Source organism: Panthera uncia, chromosome D1, assembly GCF_023721935.1.
Source record: "Panthera uncia isolate 11264 chromosome D1, Puncia_PCG_1.0, whole genome shotgun sequence".
Taxonomy (NCBI): Eukaryota; Metazoa; Chordata; class Mammalia; order Carnivora; family Felidae; genus Panthera; species Panthera uncia.
In genome coordinates this window covers 101258779-101274617 of record NC_064808.1, presented here as the reverse complement: position 1 = coordinate 101274617, position 15839 = coordinate 101258779, and the positions used below count along the sequence as shown (strand labels likewise).

The 15839-nt window shown below is 45.3% G+C and overlaps 1 protein-coding gene across 3 annotated transcripts in view; it reads right to left on the bottom strand.

The window, feature by feature from the left end:
• Window positions 1–15839, bottom strand: part of PLET1 (placenta expressed transcript 1) — a 24489-nt gene extending 8650 nt beyond the window's left edge. The window contains exons 1-4 of one of the 3 annotated variants that reach the window (XM_049613259.1): window positions 15658–15839; window positions 10228–10429; window positions 7290–7351; window positions 4946–5343 (exon numbers count right to left, since the gene is read on the bottom strand). In XM_049613259.1, coding sequence (XP_049469216.1) covers window positions 5051–5343; window positions 7290–7351; window positions 10228–10429; window positions 15658–15838 — 738 coding nt within the window. In that variant the 5' untranslated portion in view covers window position 15839 and the 3' untranslated portion in view covers window positions 4946–5050. Of the gene's footprint in view, window positions 1–4945; window positions 5344–7289; window positions 7352–7592; window positions 7678–10227; window positions 10430–15657 lie in introns of those variants that run through there. The other 2 variants (XR_007453769.1, XR_007453770.1) reach the window with 2 other exon arrangements.

Genomic DNA, 15839 nt, shown 5'->3' with positions numbered 1-15839 from the left:
ATTCACTGTGAGAGATCTGGGATCTAAGGAGATTAAGTGACTCTTGTTCAGAGTCACTCATTAAGTGAAGGAGCTAGGATTTGAACCTAGGTTTGTTTGTCTTAAAAAAACAAAAAAGAAAGAAAAACATAATTAAAATAACTATTCAAAAAATTTCCCAAGGTTTTTAAATGTGCTCTGTCTACATATTTTGTTAATTTAGCCAAATGCTTTTTGAGTTTGTTGGACTCAGCATCTGAGTCTGAAATTATTTTTATATACAGGTTATATGCATATGCATAGATAAATGTGTAGTTTTTGCATATGTTAAATTATTTCCTATTTCTACCAGGTATATATATTTAACCTCATTCTATCTATATACATAGATATAACTTACATAAAAGCAGGGCTGGGTGCAGGGTGAGTCCATATGTCCCAGTTTCACTGCTGGTCCAAAGTCAAAGAAATATAGCCCAGCTATCAGAAGTAAAATAATTCTAATTTTCACTTTTTTTTCTTTAATGTTTATTTATTTTTGAGAGAGAGACAGACAGACAGAGTGTGAGCAGGGGAGGGACAGAGAGAGAGGGAGACACAGAATCTGAAGCAGGCTCCAGGCTCCGAGCTGTCAGCACAGAGCCTGACGTGGGGCTTGAACTCAGGGACTGCGAGATCATGAACTGAGCTGAAGTCAGACGCTTAACCGACTGAGCCACCCAGGTGCCCCTCTAATTTTCATTTGTATCTCTGGAAGGACATTAAGGCAGAAATGGTTTGTAACCAAGAGCAGTTGTTGGGAAATCCCTTGGCCTCTCCGTTCAGCCTCCAGAAGCTCCTTTCTGTGCCAATCCTTATGATACTCTTGCTTTTTCTTCTCACCTTCCCTCCTAACTCTTTATTATGTGGAATAATTCAACTCCTCACCCATTGTTTAGTTTCTCTAGAAGAAAGGAGCTGACCCAGTGTGCTAGGAGACATTTCACTTAGAAGCTTGAAGCATGAAGGTGAAGGTGGGGCCGGAGGGAGAAAGATTGTGGGAAGTCAGACATTGGCCATTTCTTATAAGAATTACAAATTAGTACTTTTAGTCCTTGTTATAGGTACCATTTTATTTGTACAAATTTATATTGGAATAATACTTGGCTTTCTTGTACATCAATGTATCATTTGTAATGCTTTTTCTAGGCATTAAATAATTATATAGTGCTTACTTTGTACCAGGTACTGTTCCAAATGCTTTGTATATGTTAACTGATTTAATCTCCACAACAGCTTATGGGTAGCTACTGTATTTCACCCTATTTTAACAGATGAAGAAACTGAGTCACATAGAAGGTGAGTAACTTGTACAGGGCCCCACAACTAACAAGGGGTAAAATTAAATGAAATTGAACCCAGGCAGTCTGGTCTCAGAAATTAGGCTTTAAGACAATTGCTGAACTACCTCTCGTGTGAAATAAAAATGTTTCACTTAATTATGAATATTTTAAACATTTATTTTAAAAAGTAACGTGGAGGTTGATAGATAATAAAGTAATATCTCAATGTTCTGCCTGTTCTGAATTTTCTTCCCGCTCTGAATAGTTGCTGTGATACCTGGACCACTGACCAGGCTCAGGACTTTTTCTGGTGTGTGAATGAGTGTCTTTGAGGTAATGGGATTTGGAAGATAGCAGTTTTCTCACCTACTTCCTCAGAATGGATGATCATTTCCCTTAAATGGGTAGTCAGTTGCTGCTTCTAACACAGGATAAGAATGCTTTGAGGGGTGCCTAGGTGGCTCAGTCAGTTAAGCATCCGACTTCAACTCAGGTCATGATCTTGAGGTCTGTGAGTTCCAGCCCCGCGTTGGGCTCTGTGCTGACAGCTGGGTGCCTGGAGCCTGCTTCGGGTTCTGTGTCTCCCTCTCTCTCTGCCCCTCCCCTGCCCACACACTCTCTCTCTCTCTCTCAAAAATAAATAAGCATTAAAAACAACTTAAAAAAAAAAGAATGCATTGAGTTCACAAAACACGAAGCCGCAAACAAGAAAACATAAAAGTGGAAGAACAAGGTTGGGCAAGTGAGTGTGGGAGTGAAAACAGTCGATCTTTTGTTCACCTCTTTATTCTCTGCTTGAGGTGCCACCTGTTGGCTTCCTTGGAGTTGCCTGTATGCCTTTGTTTTCCTTGTGTGAGTCACCTCCCTGGTAGTGACGATCAGAGTTAGCTGTTCCTAGACTGAATGTACGTACTTGATCATCCCTTTACTCTTGTTCTGTAGCCACTCACTGGATTCACTTTAGGGACTAAGGATGGCAGATACCTGGGTCCCCTGACACTCAGTCCTGCCTCCTGAGCCTAAGGAAGATAATACTTGTTGAATACGACACTATTTATGAGCCTGGCTTTTGCTTCAGAATCCTCCTCAACAGTGCTCCCAGCAGTATCTGCCAATCAGTCAGACGTGGCATAAAGCATCACTGACTTAGCACCGACTTAACCATCTCCAACTAGACCCTTAGAACTAGGTCTGGATGTGACAGAGAAATCAAAATGGAGACCTGCCTGCAAGAAGGCTCAGATACCACCTGGGCAACCCTGTGTGTAACAGATGCAAACCGAAGCAAACGAGGGTAAAGCCACTTATGTAAGGTCACTTTTTTACTTAGTAGCCGGACTAGAATTTAACAGGCTTCCTGCCTCCGAACCCAGTGCTCTCGCACAGCTACCTCTGTGTTGTGTGTCAGAGTTCAGCTCTTCCCAGACTTCTTCGAGTCTAAAAGTTTTCCAACTCAAGAGAATATTTTTGCTGAGCCTCCAGTTGTTGTCACACCTTCCACACCGAACCTGAGATGAGGCCAGGCTGGCCCACGACAGGTATATATGAAACTTGTTGGGTCTTGGGTCATCGCAGTTTATCTTACAGGTGGCAGCAGAGAGTGGGGTGTGGAGGACTGTGGGAACACACAGCCTGCTGGTGTCCCTGAGAGACACACATACCTTCCATACCCTCTTCTTGTCATATGACCCTGGGGAGCCAGGTGCCCTGGAGGATGCCAGGTCATGTAGAAGCCGCACAGGGGACCCTTTGAGTGTCCTTGTTAATGGTGCAGGCTCCAAAATGGTAGAAACCAAGCTTCATTACTTATTTAGTGAGTGACTTTGGGCAAATTATTTCTCTCTCTCCGCCCGAGTGTCCTTATCTGTAAAACAGCTCTGTCTCATAGGGTTCTTGTGACGATTAACTGCAATGATACTTTTAAAGGGCTTTAGCACAGCGCCTGGCGTATACTAATGGTGGCTACCCAGTGATGTCACAGAAAATGGCAGAATGGGGAGCTCCAGGAATTGGTCGGTCCACTGCAGAAACCATTCTGCTGGCAAAAACTGTCAGTGAACTTTCTCTACAAACTCTAGGATCTAATATAAAAAAAACTTCCAGCTATTAGAGGAATGCTTAATGAAGAAAGAGGCTGCTAAATTTTGACATGTAAGAAAATCTATGAGGTCACTAGTTGACTGCTGAGATAATATAGCAGAGATGTCAGTGACCACACTCAACAAAGAGCACAGTCTGCAGGGCGCATGGGTGGCTCAGTCAGTTAGCATCTGACTCTTGACTTTGGCTCAGGTCATGATCTCATAGTTCGTGGGTTCAAGCCTCATGTCGGGCTCTGCACCAACAGCACAGACAGCCTAATAGCCTGCTTGGGATTTCTTTCTCTCCCTCTCTCTCCCTGCCCCTTCCTGGCTTTCTCCCCCTCCCCCCTCTGACTCTCAATAAATAAATAAATAAACATTTAAAAAAATTAAACAAGTAAAAGAGTGGAGTCTGCCCAGAGGAGTTGAGAGATCCCTCAACAGATGGACGGAGGCTCTCAACAAGCAGCAGCATGCCCTGGGAGGGGCAGGGGAGTCTGATTTCCAGAGTCACTGCGTTATAACCTTCACCACGTCCAGATCTCAACAAAAGTTAAAAACCTACAAGTAGGAAAGTATGGCCTATTCTCAGGGAAGAGGAAGAAATTGACAGAAGCTGTCCCCAAGGAAGGCTAGGTGCTGGATGTTGGCATCTTGGAATTTAGGATAATTATTAAAAGTAAACTTTGTTGCTTATCATCAGGGTACTATGGGAAACCCTATGCTTTCTTTTGGTTTTACATTGTGTTATGAATACTGTAAATATTTTGCCCTTTTCTTAGTGGAAATTACCATTAGGGGAAAAATGACCAGTTTGTAACTTGAGGAAAATAAACTTGGGAAAATTTTACCCTTGGATCTGTCTTTGAAAACATAGACACTCCTACTGTTCTGTTAATTTTTTTTTTTTTAATGTTCACATACATGAGTAAAATCAGATAGTATTTTGTACTTTTAGAGTAACCACTCACTAAAGACTTGTATTTGGATTTAACACATTCATTATTCTTGTTTGAAATATAGCTTATTTGGTATGACAAAAAGATAATGTATTTTATACCATAGTAATTCCCCATTCTAGGTTGCTCAGACTTGGTACATTCCTTTTTTCTAGCCCTTCACATGCTACTGGTGTGGCCAATAGCATCAGGGCTATTCCTTTCTCCTTTCCTTGTTGAGTGACATGAGACACAGAACCTCTGTGTAACCTGAGTGGGTTTGGTCAGAAATCTGAGATCATCTTGAAAGTGAGGAAAGGTTTTTTCCCACAGAGACTGGGGCGTGGAGAAATCATTTGGCAGCGAACAAAAGTTTACGTTGGTTATGGAATTGGCTGTCAGCATGTGAAATCGAAAGCCAGAATTCCAGGTTACACCCAGACCAGGTCTAAGTAGGTAACAACAACAACAACCAAAAACCACAAAAACCCCTAATTTGTGTCCTGAGAGATCCAGTTGAACATCTGTGTGCTACACATCCACCAGTGAGTGAACTAGCTACCCTCCACCAAGTGATCCCAAGTCTCTGTTTTTTTGTCCAAAGCAGTGGCAGTAGAGTTGTCCATTTGAGAATGTAAAGTCTTCATTCGCACACCTGTCAGAGCCCTGGCTTGGAACTCAATGTAGGAGATGCAGAGGAGGCAGGAATAATTATTTTCCTAGCTTCCTTCTAGGAGAGGAGTTTGCTGGTGAGAAAGACTATCAGGATCTGAATGGCACTTGTGATGGGGCAGAGGAAGGTTTTGTTGGCCAAGCTGGTTGTCCTTGGAGTCAGGCGTGGGGTTGTCCTGGTTGTGGAGATATGTCTTGTCATTGGGCTTGGCCTTGGGGTTGTCCTGGTTGTGGAGATGTGTCCTGTCATTGGGTTTGGGCTTGGGGTTGTCCTGGTTGTGGAGATGTGTCCTGTCATTGGGTTTGGGCTTGGGGTTGTCCTGGTTGTGGATATCTGGGAGCTGGTCATCTCTGGAAACAAACAAACAATAGCATCACAATCTCTTTGTTGGGGGGAGGTGGTGGTGGGCAGTAGAGAAAGGAGGCTAATTTGATGGAACGCTGGAGCAAATTTCAGTAGACCCTTCTCAGTTACCAAGTATTTGTAGAGGATGAGGAAAAAGTAGGGGGTACAGAATGTCAAGGAACAAAATGCAAGTAAGAAAGATTCTCTACCCTTAAGGTCTACACAATCCTAAATGGGAAGGAATTTATACAACTACTGAATTTGGTGTTGGGTGGGTAGTCTGTCCTCCTATGTCTTTATGTCCTTAATGTTATATTAGATCAATCAGTGCAAATATCATCCAGAATGGCATAATTTTCTTTTTTTTCCTACTAATTTCAAAGGTTGCATGTAAAGCTTGTAAGAATAGATAATCATTCAGACCTGAGGATGGCTACCCCTGCCCTAAAGCAAGTGCAAAGAGGCCCTGTACAAACCCCTGAATCTCTTTCTGTGGTTTCAGAGGCACTGGTCATTCTCAGATGTGGGGGTCTGACCATCCATGGGTTCTCTGAGGTTGCCTTGCAGAGAAGCAGAGAGAACCAGGCCCTGGGGGTAGTCCAATCCTGGAAAACCTGGAGTATTATAATGATGCCTCCAGGGGTCTATGGATCAAAGAGGACTATATAGAAGAATAAGAAGGGAGGAATCCTGTGATTTGCTCGGGCCCAAGCACTGTCCCCAGCGGGAGGGTGTCTTCCAGTTAGGAGGCCTTGTCTTATCTCATTTAGTGTTTCTCCAGGGCAAATGTTTCTCTAGTATCCCACTGAGCCACAAAGTCTGAACACAACTACTTGAAGGAATCCTGATTAGAAACACACATTTTTTCTTTCTTTCTTAGCATTTACATGAGTGTTCATCTTGAAAATACCCTTCAGGAAGAAAATAATACCCTGGTCTTTCCACAGAGGGGGAGCATCAAAGGAAGCCATGAAGGCATTCATGTAATAGTTTCCTTAGGCAGAATCACTTTAAAATCTCTTGCTGAAAACAGATATCCCTTGTGACCACATTTGCAATGTACAGTCAGCAGGAAAATGGGCATCATACTGCATGTTGGGGGGCTCCCAAAGAAGACTTGTTATCTGGACATTGAGAAAGACTAATATTTATTGTTCTTGGTTGAGCTTTGCATTTTAAAACTTCATTAGTAGTAAAATGTTGTCTTTCTAGTTTTGATGTAAGTCTAAGAAAAGTGGAAAAAAGTATAAGATGTGGACTATGTGTCCTAGTTTTGCCATTTTCTTTCTGTGTGGCTTTGGGCAAGTTACCTATCTTTCTTGGACCTCAGTGTCTCGAATTTGTTTTAGCTCCATAGAAGGAGGTAGGAGAGAAGGAAGAGGACAGAGAAGGGAGGAGAAGGACCAGGAGCTCCAGGATGGTTTGAAGTTGGAGATGACAGCCTGTGAAAGGTCAGTGTAAATCTCTGGTGGTAGTGGTGGTGGCCAGAGGCCACTCTGAGAATGAAGGAAAGTATGAGTATTTCTACACTATCAACCCTTCTTTATGCAAATCTCCCCCTCTTCCCTTCAGCTCCTTGGTTAGAGTCTGCTATACATATGAAGACTTTGTGTGAGTGGGAATTCTTTGTGGAAATTAAAGAAAGAGCTGACTTTCATATCCACCTATGTAGTATTAGACATAATGGCTCCTGAGGAAGCAGTAGTCTGGAGCCACAGGTGACTGAGAGTTAAAGGCCTCTGGGAGTTGGCAGAAATGTTGGGAATGGCTTTTGTTTCCCAGAGGGCATCTGATAAGGGGTTGAGCCGTCTTCTGTAGGTCTCAGGTGTTGGGGGACTCAACTGACATCTGGACAATCATGACCAGAAGACTTTCTAGAACACCCACAAAGTAATTTTCCAGGCTGACTGAATCACTGCCAGATGTGTAAATAGGCCACAGAGGAACTTACCTTTTCTTCTTAGTTGCAGAGAAGAAAATGTAGCCATGTTGTAGAAATTGATAGCAAAGGCTCTGTGGAGGGCAAATCAATAAGAGATCGTGGTGAGGACCTCAGCTGTGGAATTCATGAGTCCTGCTCCCATTTCTTCCTTCCCAGAGGATCCCGACCTTAGTGTTCTCTACAGCATAATCAGCAGATCGTTAAATACTGATCTGGTCTATATTGTCTTGACTAAGATCCTCTGTGGTCTTGCTCCAGCCAAGTTCTTGTCCATCCCCCACCCCACCGATTTCAGCACCCTGAACTCCTTACCAGCTGGTATGTGTCTCTGCTCTTTGTTTGAACCACTCTGAACCTCTACTCTTTGTCCAAGCCAGCCCTGCCTGTGATCTCCGTCCTGGTCCCATCTGCCCATATACTCAATAGTAACCTCTGTGAAGTCATTTCTCCCTGTTGTCATTAACCCACACAGAGCTCCATTAGAGAGACATGCTCCTCGACTGCATTGCCTTGCTGTGAGCCTCTTCTGCCACAGGAGGGCCAGCTCCATGGGGACAGGTTCTGTTGTCAGCAATGCCTGACACATAGTAGGTGCTCAATGTTCATTAAATGATTTGTACAGCTTGGTATGTTGTTCTTTTTTTTTTTAAGCTTTTTATTTATTTTGAGAGAGAGGGAGAGGGGGAGGGAGAGGGAGAATGCAAGCAGGGGAGGGGCAGAGAGAGAGAGAGAGAGGGACAGAGAGAATCCCAAGCAGGCTCCATGCTGACAGCGTGCAGCCCCACACAGGTCTCAAACCCACAAACTGTGAGATCATGACCTGAGCCGAAACCAAGAGTTGGATGCTTAACTGACTGAGCCTCCCAGGTGCCCCCTTGGTATGCTATTCTTATTACAGTGATTTCACTGTCAACCCAGTGTCTCGTTCATACATTCAACAGTTAATGAGTGTGCACCACATGCCGATCACTGTGCTTGGTGCTGAGGGGACAGTGGTGGATGAGACAGACATGGTTCTAATCCTTGTAGCACTTACAGTCTCTTCAGGGAGACAGACTTTAAACAAAACAATCAGGAGCGCCTGGGTGGCTCAGTCGGTTTAGTATCTGACTTTGGCTCAGGTCATGATCTCACAGTCCATGGGTTCGAGCCTCCCATCAGGCTCTTTGCTGACAACTCAGAACCAGGAGCTGCTTCGGATTCTGTGTCTCCCTCTCCCTGCTCCTCCCCAACTCGCACTCTCTTTCTCTCAAAAATAAACATTTAAAAAAAATTTTTTTAAAGTAAAACAATCAGTGGACGAGTTAAGTAATGGATCCCAGGTGTGCTATGTGTTGTGAAGAAGCAGTGGAAGTTCTGAGGGTGAAAAGCAGGGAGCTGGAACTTGACCTGGGGGTTTAGGGAATGCTTTCTGGAGGAAGTGATGTTCATCCTCTGCAATGATTTCTACAGAGGCCTTGCCTCCCCGGAACTCATTGTGGAGCTCCAGAGGCAGGGGCCTCTTCACATCTCCTTGTGCCCCACCCAGCGCGGTGGAGCTCCCTGCTGTCTGTACCCCCATTATATGTGCTGGTCCCTCCCCTTGTCAGCCGTGTGGGCCAAGGAGGGGTCTGGAGACCATACTGTCTGTGGGGATGTGCTGTTTCTGTGGCAGGTGGTCACCGTTGGGTCTTTCATCTGTTGTTGCATGGAGTGTAGAGGCTTTAATGACATTACGTGTAAGCAGAGTTATCGCCCTGATTAGCTTTGGTTGGCATCTAGGAGACTGCTGTCATCAGGAGGCTGGGATGCAGCAGCTCCCTTGCATTTCCACTCTCAGAAGTCACCGTGGGCAAAACGACTTCTCCAGAGCCAGCCATGTCCCATCAGGCCCCAGGCATGGCAGGAGAAGGCAGGATGGCTCAACAGCATCATCACCATCAGTGTCTGTAGAGACTTGGTGGCTATTGACCGGGTACATGGCTTCATGGTGAGACCTGCCCTTTTGGTACAGAGTGGCAGTCTGAAAGTGTGTGGGCCTCTCAACGTGGGCTCCTAAAGTAACCTGGGTAACATCTCTAGCTGAGAGGAAGGTCGTTTTGTTAAAGTGGAATGTGAGCACCGGCTGGCCTCGCCTCGGAATCTGAGTGTGTCCATTCGGTGTGACACTAGGAAGCCAGTGTTATTACATGATCATCACACTTGCCATTTTCAAAACGAATCTGTTTTAAAAAATGGTCCTCTGGAATTTGATGCAAACATGTGCCCAGTGGCAAAGATTCTTTGCTTGTCCAAACTTTAGTCAGGCTCCAAACCTTCTCCCAGGCCTATCTGTGCACTTCCTTGTAAAATCTGGTTTCAGCAAGAACACTTCTAAGTCAGTTGAGCAATTACCTCTCACCCTTCACCCCTAACACCTGGTTCTTCCTCCTCTACCACCCCAGATAATATCTGCTCACCTTGGCCTGCCTTCTGCAAGAATCCTGTTAGGTCAGTTTAGCCAGAATCCCCCTTACAGGCCTTGTTGATTCTTCTTAGTGACCCCCCCCCCAACCCCCCCACCCTGCTTCTTGGCTGTAAATTCCCACTTGCCCACATGGTATTCAGAATTGAGCCTTATTCTATCTTAGGTTCTTCTGTTGCAACAGTCCTGAATAAATTCGGTTTTCATTTGTTTGTTAGCTTGGTTTGCTTTAACCACTGTCTAGCTCTGGATTTCTTCAAAACCAGATCTTTCTGTCTATGTTGAGCCTGCCCTGGGGGGAGGGGGGTGCGTGTGTGTGCGCATGACCTGTAGGTAAAATGTTGGACAGAATGGTGAGGCAGAAAAAGAGCACAGCTACTAAATTCTCCACTTCGTGTCTGGGGTGCATTTTGAGCCATCTCAGGTCAGTGTAAAGCTGCATAAACCCCATCTGCAAAAAGCCCATAAAAGCCCAAAGCAAAGCACACGGTGACAGGTTCTTACTGTAGCTCGATTGTGGTTATGTTTTCGGAGTTAGGAGATACCCAGTTTGCTGTGAAGAGCTTGTCATTCAAGTTCTCCAGGTGATACAGGGCGCTGCTGTTGCAAAGCTCATCTGCTTTTTCCCAGAGGCCTAGTGAGGTGTTGTTCTCATCCACTGCTCGCAGGACCACAGAGCTGATATTGGCATTCACAGGAACCCATACTACGAGGGAATGACAAGGAAACAATCAGCCGCCATCTGTGGCATGTGACAGGGGGATGAAGGTCATGAAATCAAAATTTAGTGTGCAAAAAGAAAGTTACAAATAGGATGTGCATATAATACAATCCCATTTTAAAGGAAGTTGATGAAAAAAGTCTGGAAGGAAATATAAAATATTAACTATGGTGCGGGAGTGCAAGCTGGTGCAGTCACTCTGGACAACAGTATGGAGGTTCCTCAAAAAACTAAAAATAGAACTAGCCTACAAGCCAGCAATTGCACTACTAGGCATTTATCCAAGGGATACAAGTGTGCTGTTTTGAAAGGACACATGCACCCCCATGTTTATAGCAGCACTATCGACAATAGCCAAAGTATGGTAAGAGCCCAAATGTCCATCGATGGATGAATGGATAAAGAAGATGTGGTATATATATATACAATGGAGTATTACTCAGCAATCAAAAAGAATGAAATCTTGCCATTTGCAACTACGTGGATGGAACTGGAGGGTATTATGCTAAGTGAAAGTATCAGTCAGAGAAAGACAAAAATCATATGACTTCACTCATATGAGGACTTTAAGACACAGAACAGATGAACACAAGGGAAGGGAAAAAAATAATATAAAAACAGGGAGGGGGACAAAACATAAGAGACTCATAAATATGGAGAACAAGCTGAGGGTTACTGGAGGGGTTGTGGGTGGGGGGATGGGCTAAATGGGTAACGGGCATTAAGAAATCTACTCCTGAAATCATTGTTGCACTACATGCTAACTAATTTGGATGTAAATTAAAAAAATAAAATAAAAGATATTAAGTATGATTTCTTGGTAGTGGGATTATAGATTATTTTTATTTTCTTCCTAGTGCATTTTTGTGTTTTCCGAATTTTTTATAGTAAAAGGTAAAAGAAGACCAGTACTCTGGCCCTGGTTTTGCTATATAATAGGGGTGAGCTCGTGGATGGCTCTTAATCTGTGGAGCCAGGTTCCTATCAGCCAGTTGAAGGGGATAGCCTCTTCTCCCCTTCTGTCAGGGTGAGTGGAGAGTGGGGAGAGATGTGGTTGATGCATGAGAAAGGGTCAAGTGGGCCCCCTGGGAAGTCGGTCATGAAATAAGGGCCTGTTAGTGACAAGTCAAAGCAGAGCCCATTTCCTGGTCCTCTTGGTCTCTATTGTCAAGTGTGAGGGAAGGGATGGGGTCTCTGAGCCCCAGTACCTATCACATAACCCTAGGGTTTCTTGACCTTCCCCAATCAGGTGAGTCTTCCGTGTTGATCTAGCCTGGGGTGCACTCACAGGCTAGATTCCAGCATCCTGATGGGTAGTGGAGAGGGAATTTCAAGAGAATGTTTCAGTCTGTCCATTTTCTCCCTCAGAAGATCCCTTCTGAGGGGTGCCTGGGTGGCTCAGTTGGTTAAGTGCCCGACTCTGGATTTTAGCTCAGGTCATGATCTTGCGGTTCGTGAGATCGAGCCCCGAGTCAGGCTCTGTGCTGCAGCAGATTCTCTCTCTCTGCAGATTCTCTCTCTCCCTCTCTCTGCCCCTCCCCAGCTAGCTCTCTCTCTCAAAATAAATATATTAACATTAAAAAAATAACAATAAGATCCCTTCTGAAAGAATTTCTCAATGCCAAAGGGCTGTTCTCCAGGTCCCTGTCAGCCACTCACATTCATTCAAAGACTTCTCCTTACAAAGCATAGAATATCAAGCCTGTAGCACAATAGGGTCAGACAGTCCTAGATGAGAACTGTAGCTCTTACATTTAGGAGCAAGCCATTTCGTCTCTCAGCCTCGGTTTCCTTGTTCATCACTCACTCCACAAATATTTCTTGAATGCCCACTTTGCCCCAGGGCTGGTCCTACGTCTGGGGATAATGATATTATCCCTCCTTGTTACATGGAGATCAAGATACCTTATCTTACAAGTTTTCTAGGAGTAGCACAGAGAGTAGTGTTAAGACTTTAACACGTGATGGGTGTTGGATGAATGGCCATTGTTATTTATTTATTTATTTAAGCACAAAACATTTCTCTTTGTTTTTGCCAGTCACGGGGGCGGGGGGGGGGGGGGTGGGGGGGGGTGGTGCACTGAGCCAAACCCCACAGGCCCCAACTTGCCCGGCAAGAACCTGGCTGCTGTTGTAGACATACGCAGGGTGGAGGGCTCTACGATGCTGTCCGGTAGATTTCACCAAGTCTGTCAGTTCTGGGGGCATGCTCTTGCCTGTGCTCTTGCTTCTCCTTGCTCTCTCTCTCTCCCTCTGGCTTCCTGCCTCCTTTCTTCCCTCCCAGGCATCTGTCATCTGGGTTTCTGGCCTCCACCTTCTCTGTTTAGACCGTAGCCAGATCAGATTCCACACACACTTCCTTCTGGATACAGTACTCTCCAAAACCGTCCAAGTGCCCTTCTTTCTAGAGGATCTAAACATTTCTGCTTTTATATTTTCACTTCTCTTGATTATAGGACCCAGCACATGGCTTTCATGGTCCTCCTAGTCTGGCTCACTGTGTTTTCTGCCCTCCTGCCCTCAGGGCAGCCAGCCTTCTTCTGGCTCCGAAGATGCACCCGGCCATCACCTGCCCTGGCCTTTGTTCCTGTCTGACCACCTATCTGGGATTCTGCCTTCTCATCACATATTCCATCCCCGCTTACCCTCCAGGACCCTGCCTATGTCCCACCTCCTGGCCAGTTCAGCCCACTTTCCCTCTCTCTCCTGAAACATTTATGTTTATATTTATGGAATTGAGTCCTTAACTACATCCTGGCTTGTACTAGATACTGTGGTTTCATCCATGTCAGTATCTGGCCCGTCCAGTGCTGGGCACCTGGAGGGTACCAGATAACTACTCACTGATTGATTTAAAAAGTTGTGCACCCAAGGTGGTACAGTGCCCTTAAAGATGAAGGGTCAGGAAAAAGGCAAGCAAGTTACATCCCTCTTGCCCACTGAAGGGAAAAATGGAGGCCGATGCTTACACAGCAAAATCTTAATATTGTCACTGCATCACAGGTTTCTTTCCCTGATACCAAGACAAACCTAGGAAACCTCTCCTAAGATAACACCTAGGCTGCCATTGTGCCATGGGACATGCCATGTGGTCTATATATGACCTGCCAATGTTGACACAAACCCTGAAATTAAAAAAATATTCAAAATGAAAATAAGGAGAAGCTGTTGGCCTTTGTGGGTATGTATGTACCCAGTCTCCCCAAAGGTCCCACATCCCAGAGGAGGCCTGCAATGACACCCTTACAAGGAGATCACAGAGCTTGTTGTGTAATCCTAGGTGTGGAGTCTGACACTTCACATCTCCGTGAGCATAGGATTTTGACTCCCAACTTAAATCATTCACATAGTGATTCAGTTTATCATAGAACTTTTAGCACATTTCTGTTCTGAGCTGAAGTCAGACGAAACTTGGAGAAGTGCCTGGCACATAGTAGGTGTTCGGTGAACCGGAGCTCCTCTCCTCCTTCCTCACCCCCCTGCTCTACCCAGCACCTATGTAAATGCCTGATTTCCCTCTCACACAGTGTATTCCCCTGTGAGGGGTCTCATGGATCCTCTCCTGACTGTTCTTTCTCCTACTTCCCTACTTTCAGAAGGCCCCCATGCTACATGTCTCTCCCCCAACATCTTCACAAGATAGATTTCTTTTTCTTTGATTTCAGCAGCAGAATCCCTCACCTTGTGATATGTTATCTTAAGTCCGGGGTCTGTGATCTCTTTTGTAGCTGTTTCTCTGACCTGCCCCAGGTCCTTCTCTGTAGATAAGGTCATACATATGCCTTCCTGTCCTCATCTTGAATTATAAGATTATCTGCCCTGGCTTGGTAGGATAGGACCCACTGTCTGAAGGAGTGGGATACAGTGACCTGAGTCACAACGGAGGCCCTTAGTGACAATCCCGATGGAAAAAAAAAAAGGAAAAAGGACAAGACAGGATGAGCATGGGAAGGCAGACCATGGTCATTCTCCTGCCGAAGTCAGGACTCTGTAGTTTATGGGTGTAATATCCACCCTGGTGCTCCCTGAAAAATTGGGGTCGAGTTCTAGGATAGTAGGATGACACAGTAATGAGACAGCAGTCCCCGAAACTGGACAGCCTGGCTGAATGGAGCTGGACAGATCTCAGCTGTTAACTTGGGTTCAGATATTAACAGTGCTCCTTCCTGTGACCTTGGGTAAAAACTTTAACTCTCCTGTGCCACAGTTCTCATCTGGGAAGACAATAGCATTTACCCTTGGAACAGCACCCAGCACATAATGAGTGGTCTCAGTGCTCAGTACCGTAAGTGAGAGGCGTATGGTACAGTGGTTAGGGGCCGGGTGTCTCAAGCTAGGCTGCTCGGGTTTCTATCACAGTGCCACCATCTAAGTAGCTCTGTGACCTGAGCAAGTGACTATCACCTCTGCCTCTGTTTTCTCATCTGTGAAATGGGAATGACTGTGGTATGTATCTGCCTCACAGGTTATTGTGAGGAATAAATGCACGAATACCTGTAAACCACCATATTAAGTGTTGTTATTATGAACGTAATTAGAAAGCACCTGCCTTGACTTATAAGGTTTGGCTGATCCAAAATGGGATATTTGGAGAATGTTCCTCGGCACCTCGAAGAGAAGCATCAGATTGGGAAGGAAAGACCAAGATTCAGGAGCCAGACAGTTCTGCCACTTACTTGCTGCAGTGGAACCCTGAGCCATCACCTCACTTCTCTCGGCTTCAGGCTGCTTGTGAACCAGGTGGGAGAGTAACACTGTCCCTGCCTAACTCGCTCGAGTTTCCTCCCACAGACTGAAGGTGAACAGCGCCTCCTCGCATGCAACATGCCATCATCCACAGGGACATTGTTCTCTCAAATGGATGTGAACAGACTACAGACTGTGATGCAGATACTACCCCTGAAAATAATAAAATGCCCATTTTCTTTAAGTCAGAGAATTTGCCTCAGGTGAGCTCTTGCTGGGGCTCAGTTAACCTGGGTGTCGGGACGTCATGGCCCCCTGGTTCAGGTTTGCGCAGAGAACAGGCAGAAACAGCCCCACCCAGCTAACTCTATCACATGTTCTCTTTCTTTCTGTTTCTGCCCCCACTTCCCCTTTGGGTCAAAGACACATGTTTTATGTGATTGAGCGCAGGAATGGAGGGGTGTGCTCTGAAGTTCTGATGAACTCCCTATAGAAGGCAAAGGACGACAGAGAGAACGGCTTCTCACCTGTGTAGTTTCTGTTGCTGTCATAGACATCTGAATTGACCATGATGCCTGGGCCAGTGGTGGTGACCTCACTGAAGAACATGCATTTGTCAATTTCACCTGCAGAGCTGGCAGAAGAACACAGCAGTCCGAAGCATAGAAACAGCCCGAGTGGCAGCAGTGTGGAGCCAAGGACTGCCATG